Below are 7,978 nucleotides of genomic sequence, written 5' to 3'. Positions count from 1 at the left end.
TGTTTTGCATAGGACGGCTAAGAAATGTACAAAGTTTCAAAATGCACGTGCTGAGCTATTGTTCTGCCAATTAGATCTCTTGTTTTTCCACGTCCTCGTTGCCGTCGCCGTCGTGGTTTCTTAAAGTCCCTATTGTGTTTGTCCTATCTTTTTATAAGGATAATTTCGATGCAAGTTTTTTTAAATTCTTTCAATATAAACTAGTGGTTGCTTTCGCGATTTTTATATGTAGGTCGGTTTTTATTATCAAAGTTAGTTTGGGTCTGATACGAGTCTGATCCTAGAGAACCGAAAAAAATATGTTTGTCCTATACTGACAATTTTTTTCTTTTTTTTTTTTTTTTTTTTCCTTGTGCGTTGGGCTTTCGATTGCATTAAAAAAACGAAACTTCTCTCAAGGAAAGGTTCAATTTACATAAGACCCGTCAGAACTCCTGAGATAAGGGCCCATCAAAGCTTTGTCACGCGTCACGCCATAGCACGGAGAAAGGAAGTGGTCTTAGAACGTAACGTTAAGAAAATGGCTGCCATTTTTCTCCTTCTTTTCTTACTTTTAAATTCATCGCGTCGCTTGATTTTTGGAATAGAAAGACTTGCCTCGAACGAAGTTCCGTTTAAATCAAGACATGTAGGATCAACGACAAATTGCGGGCCACCGAAACCTTTTGAGGATAATACCGAACTAAAATGGCGCCCCAATGCTCGGAACCAAAGCGTGTTTTTACCGGGAGAGAACGCTGAATTTGTTTGTAAGAAAGGATTTCGTCAGATTGGATGGCTACAAACACTGACTTGTCAGAAGAACGGCAGTTGGTCGCCTCGATCGTCAAGTATTAGGGATGGCTTTAGATCAGGTGACTATGCCAAGGGTAAGTATCGTAAGTAAAATTTGCCTGGTTACTTTCGTTCCGCTACACACAATTGACTGAGATGAACTTCAGCCTCAGATTTCCTGTGTTTTTGGACGGAAATGCGGGAAATAATTTACACGAACGGTTTATAAATTTCACAGTGATTTGACTCTTCAAATTAATGCCGAAATGCGAAACTCAAGTATCTTAATTTCCCGTCGCGACAACGCTTTCAGACAGCTGCGATCAAAGTTCAAACCCAAAAAAAACGAGAACAGAATTATCAGTGCATGGGCGATTTTTGTTTTTGTTTTTGTTTTCAACAGTTAAGAAATATTCGAATCATCTCGTTAATGAGAAATCTTTGGCAAGTTAAGTAAATATTCGAATGGCAAGTTATATACGGCTTGCAATTTGTTACCTTACAATTATTGACATTGACTCCAAAGAGATCATTTAGCGATTGCCTTAATCGCAATCGACAAGGATCGACGAGGAAAAAATAAAAATGTTATGGTTATCGTATTTTTTTTTTCAAGAAATGAAAACATATAGTTTACCGTATTCGTAGAGTACAACGCAGACAGCTGTCAACACCAGTGTAGCCAGAATCATTGATGATTATGCTAATTTTCTTTTCAAAAGGAAAAAGGCAACGTCTTCCTTCCTCGCCCAAATCCTGCCATGCCTGAGAAAGCTTATTAACTAAGACACAGAAAAATTTGGCATTTGTAAGGGACCGTGATGGCTGTGCCACCTGCTCCTATCCCCCCCTCAAGAAAATTTTTTTTTGCCGAGCATTTCGGCTCTTGAATTTAACGTAGCATTCCAGGCCTCCTCTTTCCAAACTCGCTGGTTCCCTTCCTTGGAAAAGGCTTTTTAAATTATTTTAAATTCATTTTCCCAACAGGTTATTGTCTTTCTAACAACTGTAATGGCAGCGAAGTCTTTAACTGTTCATCAGGCAGCAAAGCTGTCTCCATCTGTAAGAAGTGTGACTGTAATTTAGATTGCCCGGATGGAAGCGATGAATTCAACTGTGGACCAATCTTAGTAAACTTCACAGGACGAGCCGTTGGCGAGATAACCTCACCTAAAAGTGATGTTAAAAATTACACTGGACATCTGACTTGCAGAAGAACTTTGTGGACTGATGATCCAGGCTTTTACATTAAGCTACTGTTTACAGACTTTGCTATGTCTGGGCATTGCGAAGATAATTACATTTACTTGGAAAATGCGACTTTTAGCGGCACGGATTCATCGCCAAATTGTTGCAAGAAAAATACGAACGTTTCTTGCGCCTTTGGCAATGGAACTGGCGCTCCCTCTTTAGCGCATACCAACAGAAACTTCATGATTGTAAACTACGTTTCTAAGGACTCAAATTCTCCGAGTTTTTCAGCTAAATGGTTCAACGTGAATGGGAATTTTCCCCGCGGTCTTATTCCAAAGGAAGATTCGCATTGGGGAGAAAGGATAACAATCCCACGCTCAAAGCCAAAAAACGTCAAGGATGACGCGACAGACCCAACTTATATTGCCGCAGTTGTCATTTTTTCCTTAATCGTTTTTGCTGTTTTGGCAATTGTGTCGTGCAAAGTGGGACGGCATCTTCTAGGACCCCGCTGTAGTGTTGGTTATTGCTGCAGTTGGATTGCAGCCAGACGGCATTTGCAATCTCCTCGCTTGTCACCGCGTCGAGAAGGATCACCAGAAACCAGGCCCACCGAAGGGAACATTCAAAACGAACGAACACGTTTAAGGACCCAGAGAAATGTCCCTGTTGATGCAGGGGGCTCTTTGTCTCTAAGGACCCGATATGGGAGCGGCGGAGAGGGCGTGGCTTGAATTTCCACCAGATAATTAATCTAAGGGTAGCTTTATTTCCTTACGCTAACAGCTTCCTACAGTGAATTTTTTTTTTTTTTGAAACCAGACAATTAAATTCTCGTTATTTTATCGGTTCCAAGCAAAATTTCCCCTTTTTTTTCCAAGTAAGTGGGATTCAGTCACGACTTTTGGTGAAAACTCTTCAAAATAGGGAATGTTTTGAAGCTCTTGCTTCATCTTGCTACTTATTTTATCGGAATTGTTCACATTTACCTTTTTTTCTACAAACTAAATGATCGTTATTCATCAACGAAGAATATTATTTTTATTTTTAATTTCTGATACAAAAAATTAGGGCGTTAGGTTGTACAATTACAACTGTTTGATTATATGAGAATGAAAGAAAATTATTCGGAATCATCAGTATATTTGAAGCCTAAGTTATATGTATTAAATGCGTTGTTTTAGCAACTCCATACTTGAACGTTGGACCCATAGGGAATAACTACGACAATTGATTTCACCCACCTTATTGCTGTGTAGCGCTAAACTTATCCAGTGCTCCGTTAACTAAATGACAATGGTTTTTCCGGCTCAAGTTAACACGTTGATTGATATTTGATTAATAATTAATTTTTGCTTAACAATTTGAGGCGTAGCCATTTAAGCCAGAAAATTAACCTTTAACCTACACGTGAAACAGTTTTTGACCACGCACTGGGTTTACAACCACGTTTTCTTTGGTTAACTGTTGAATTGTTTGCTTACCCGCTTATTAGTCTTTGATAGGAAAACAATTTGGCTGTTTTCATTTTAGTTCTCTTCTGTGCAGTTTTATGATGCTTTCGCAATTACAGTAGATTTCTTACGTATCATTAGATCGTAGAAAAACGTTATGCGATTTGTAGTCCAGCCAATTGTTGAGAGCCAACCATTTTCCAGCGAAGCATCCAGATTTAGAAGCAACGAATAGTTAATTAAGGACCTCAGAAGATAATTCTCGTCTAAAGTACAGTTATCAACTTAGTCAAAGACTTTGAAACTATTTTCGCTTATTTTGTTTTGTCTCTGCTTTTTTGTTTGTCTTAAGATAAGGAGAAAGTGATTCAAAGTCGAGCACTCTCTGTACCCCTTCTACTTTTGTATGCTAGTGCTAATGCTGCAAACAAGTTAAAGTGCATTCATACACAAATATAGTTTGAAAAGTTAGAACTGAGTTTATTTATGATGTTATAAAAAGAGCAAACAAACGATTATACTTTTTAGTCCTCCTGAAGAGAGCCCGCGTTCCAGCGGATGACATAATTAATTTTTATTGTACAACTATACGTCCTGTCCTGGAATACTGCGCACAAATATTCCATCATGCGTTACCTGCGTGTCTTAGTGATGACATTGAAAGGGTCCAAAGGCGCGCATTATCCATCATTTCACCAGAACTGTCATACCATGATTCTTTAGAAAGGCACGGTTTAGCTTCGCTCTATGACAGACGCATGAAATTGTGTACGGATCTATTTTTGTCTGTCTCAAATCCATCTCACAAATTATATAATTTGCTGCCAGATAGGCATCTTTCAGCTTACAATACTAGACATCGGCGCGTTTTTAACATGCCGCGCTTTCGCACTGATTGTTTTAAATCTTCATTTATCCCGGCTATGTGCGCGTGTGCTAACCTGGATTTTTAGCTATTCCACTGCTGTATATTAGTTATATTTGTTATATTAGTAATTTTATTTAGTTCTTAGCATTTTTGTAATTGGTTGTCTTATATAGTCTTATATAATCAAAGATTGTGAAAAGCACGCAATTCAGCCTATGGCTGCAATGTATTTTATTTGGTAATAAACTATCTATCTATCTATCTTCAGTTTAATTGTGGTTGTTGAACAATTTATTTAAGGCATGACAGCCTATCTGACCGACAACCTGCTTGACTAACTGACCAAAGTACCAACCGATTAATTGTCTGACTGTCTGAGTGGCCAATCTTTACATGATCAACTCAGTTGATAAAACCAAATTATCTTGTATTGCCCCTCCCTCCCCTCCCCTCCGACGCAGCACCACGGTTTCCTTAGCTGGTTGCCTGACTAAGTTGTGTTACCGATAACTGGCGAAATGCGTTAAAAAAAATCACCTACATATTCATCGAAATATGACCGTCCCCTGACTTCGAATTTAACAGACGAGAAATTAAAGGCCAATGAGAGGAGGCTTTGCATTCGTCCCGTGACAAAAAGGTAACGCAGCATTTCGTGGCAGAAAGTTTAAAATATTCTTCTCGCCAAAACAAAAGGAATAAATTTTCGTGTGAATATTGTCTGTCGCGCTAAAGAATAAAGAAAGGTATCTTTTAACGAAGCTACAGAACTAAGACATCAAAACGTGTGTTTGGCAATTTATCTAGATGTAAGCGGATGTTGTTTGTCGTTAAATTTTTTTTTCTCGAGGCATGAGAAAGAAGATTGGAGAAAGGTACTTATGCGTATAAAATATTGAAAAACAGCTGAAGCGTGAACTAGTGTCGTTGGAGTGGTCAGGTAACCGATCATAAGATGAAATTCTCTCGTCTACTTTGGGCTGTAATTGTGTTCCAAACTACTGCCATCGCTGCTCAGAGAGGCATAATGTCGCGACACAAGCGTGCTTTAAACACGTGCAAAGAAGAGAAATTAAAGAAACCTGATGGCGCCATTTTGAAAAGGAAACAACAAAGTAACGGCAGCCATTCCTTGCCTTTCCCTTCTGGAGATGAGGCTGTTTTCGTTTGCAAAGACGGATATCGACTACAGAATGGTCGGCTGAAATCGTATTCCTGCGAAGATGGAAACTGGACAGACCGTCATAACCAGTCAGAGAATGGTAAATGTTACGTTCGTGTTTTGAGCTATGATATTTGTAATACAGCCAACAATGAATTTAAACTTTAGTTTACTAGTTACGCAAACTTCACAGAATAACGGAATAGGTGGTCAAAATACCTTTTTGATGAAATATTTTTACTTAATACCGGAATCTTGTGTTTGGTAAATGTATTATTGGAGCTAATTGTTACATGAATAAAATCTTACTAATATGCAGCGATAAAAACCGAAAATATATGTTAATTATGCGTATTAAGTGCTTCGGCTGTACAGGAAGATTTCTATTGAGATAACTTAAAGAATTTGACGCGATAAATCTGGTGACGGAAAAATAGTAATAATAATGATAACAATAATAATAATAACAATAATAATAATAATGTTATTAATAGTTATAATTAAGCCTAATAACAAATATTACATTAGTAAAATCAACTTTTAAGGGTAGTTCTTGAAAATTAATCAATCTTATTAATAACTGGTAATAAAAAATTTTTATTTCTAAATTTCTACAAAACAATAAATAATTTCTTATAAAAAATATTTACTAACAAACTAATGGGAGAAAATTTATCAATCCTTTCTTATTAGTGCTTTTTCTAAAAGAAAGCTTTCATTTGCTATTATTTTCATGGTTCGAAGATAAATCAAGAAATGGTGTTTTGAATGCCTTACTGAGTATTTGCATGTCCTTTTTCAATGTTCAAATCGATGTCCAAGAATTCTAAATTGACTCTCCTAAAAGCTTGCCAACCTCTTAAGCAAAGTAATGCTGACCTCAGCAGTGCAAAGGACACTCTTGCCCTGAGCCATGATATGGTTTTCACATAGCTTTGGCCCTTCTTTGTAGCTACTAGCTCAGCAAGTTTACCATGGTATCGTTTACGATCCACTGCCATTCCATCTGTTATGTTGAAAACTAATGGTGTGGATGTAGTACTCCACTATAACACTAGGCTAGCGTACAGGCGTTTCTTCTCTATTTTGTGCCGCCAAAATATCTTGTCTGGATCCACATCTCTGGTGGAGTCTGCATATGGGTGGCAAATGAAAAAAATAGCAGACCTCTGCCTCTCCCAGAATCCCTTGGGAACTATCTCCAGCCATGCATTAGGGGCAGTGTTGGCTCCCCTTTTTGACTCTGCTCCTGTAATGTCTTAATAATAACTATAATAATAATAACAAGAATAGTAATAATGATCATGATAAAGACTGAATGGGCAGATATAATCCAAATATTTGGAATTTGCCGGTAATCATGTGATGTGTTTTTCTCCAGGATTTTGTCAGGATCTCTGTGGTGAAAGATTTATCAATGTGACTGGAAGAGCCACAGGTGTCATAACCAGCAATATGTTCCAGCAAAATCGATCTGATGCGATTGTGAATTGTACTTGGACACTTAAGACTGAAGATAAGGGCTTTTACATCAAGTTGCTTTTTGAAAACTTCACCTTACCGGAGAGATGTACTCAAGATTTTGTGACACTGGAAAAAGTAAGATTTTGGGATTTCAGAAATGAGAATTGCCGCTGCAAGGAGAGCAAATCTGTTTGTCGATTTAGTGGCAAGCGCACTCCGCCCCTCTCTCGGTCCATCACAAATGCAACAACAGTGAACTTTTACTCGTCAAACCCAACTAAGTCCTACTTCAAAGCGATATGGTTTAACGTGAATGGTTTGTTTCCTGAAGGGCTTGTTCCCGTTCCAGACCCCACCGAGAGTCCTAAAATCTTGATTCCTGTGCTCAAACCAAAGACAACAGTACCTCCGTCGACTGCGCCCTTCACACTTTCCCTCATATTGTTCACTTTAATAGTCCTTGTTATCGGCCTCGTCTTAGCCTGTAAGGTTGGCCAGCGGTATCTGGGGCCCTCGTGCAGCTTTGGTTCCTTGTATGCGTGGATCACAAGTTTACGCACTTCCCGAGCCCCATTTTCGCCGCGACGCGCCGGCGGTGAAGCGTCTTTAGAAGAAAGAGGCTTAATGACAGACACTGACAGCCCCTTAATGGCGGAGAGGCTGGTCATTCGGGGATTACAGGATGAATCGAGTAGGTCGTCACATCTAAGCCTGCAGAATGTTGTCTGATGGAGTGAATTCGAGTCGCACCAGCAACTTCAAATTATCTATAACTTATAATTAAAACTAAGCCGGTACAATTTCGCGACTCCAAGGCATTTTTTTCAGTTGGTAGGCATGGCTTAAAGAGGAACAGGTGTCTATGAAACTGCGAAAGGTTGAAATCTCAAAGTGAAACCCTGATTTGTACAGTGGCGCCAAGCACGGCCAAATGTTTTGCTTTAAGGTTATAATTATTTTGATCTTTCACCTTAGGCTGAGTTTTAGTTAAACAAGCCCCAAAGAAATCTGCTTACTCCTTACTCTGCGCTAGACATCAATAAACAAAGCCAAGTCATTCTT

At 38.7% G+C, this 7,978-nt stretch overlaps 2 protein-coding genes across 2 annotated transcripts; both read left to right on the top strand.

Annotated features, from left to right (window-relative positions):
* Nucleotides 1-459: 459 nt before the first annotated feature.
* On the top strand, nt 460-3,160 carry LOC111320993 (uncharacterized). Its single transcript, XM_022923747.2, has 2 exons — nt 460-869; nt 1,762-3,160. Exons 1-2 carry the CDS (start codon nt 521-523, stop codon nt 2,700-2,702), a joined length of 1,290 nt encoding a protein of 429 aa, XP_022779482.2. The 5' UTR covers nt 460-520; the 3' UTR covers nt 2,703-3,160.
* Nucleotides 3,161-4,978: 1,818 nt separating this feature from the next.
* Nucleotides 4,979-7,978, top strand: LOC111320940 (uncharacterized). The gene is made up of 2 exons (XM_022923685.2): nt 4,979-5,552; nt 6,834-7,978. The coding sequence occupies exons 1-2, from the start codon at nt 5,246-5,248 to the stop codon at nt 7,643-7,645; spliced, it is 1,119 nt and encodes a 372-aa protein (XP_022779420.1). The 5' UTR covers nt 4,979-5,245; the 3' UTR covers nt 7,646-7,978.

This window comes from Stylophora pistillata, chromosome 1 (genome assembly GCF_964205215.1).
Source record: "Stylophora pistillata chromosome 1, jaStyPist1.2, whole genome shotgun sequence".
Taxonomy (NCBI): Eukaryota; Metazoa; Cnidaria; class Anthozoa; order Scleractinia; family Pocilloporidae; genus Stylophora; species Stylophora pistillata.
Note: the sequence above shows the minus strand (reverse complement) of the source record. Positions and strands in the feature narration are given on the sequence as shown.

What these genes read in the sequence shown, in the direction of transcription:
- LOC111320993 (XM_022923747.2), top strand. Translation starts at nt 521, where the DNA reads ATGGCTGCCATTTTTCTCCTTCTTTTCTTACTTTTAAATTCATCGCGT. An exon ending in ATCAGGTGACTATGCCAAGG is followed by an intron (nt 870 to 1,761) that starts GTAAGTATCGTA and finishes TTTTCCCAACAG; the next exon opens with GTTATTGTCTTTCTAACAAC.
- LOC111320940 (XM_022923685.2), top strand. Translation starts at nt 5,246, where the DNA reads ATGAAATTCTCTCGTCTACTTTGGGCTGTAATTGTGTTCCAAACTACT. An exon ending in TCATAACCAGTCAGAGAATG is followed by an intron (nt 5,553 to 6,833) that starts GTAAATGTTACG and finishes GTTTTTCTCCAG; the next exon opens with GATTTTGTCAGGATCTCTGT.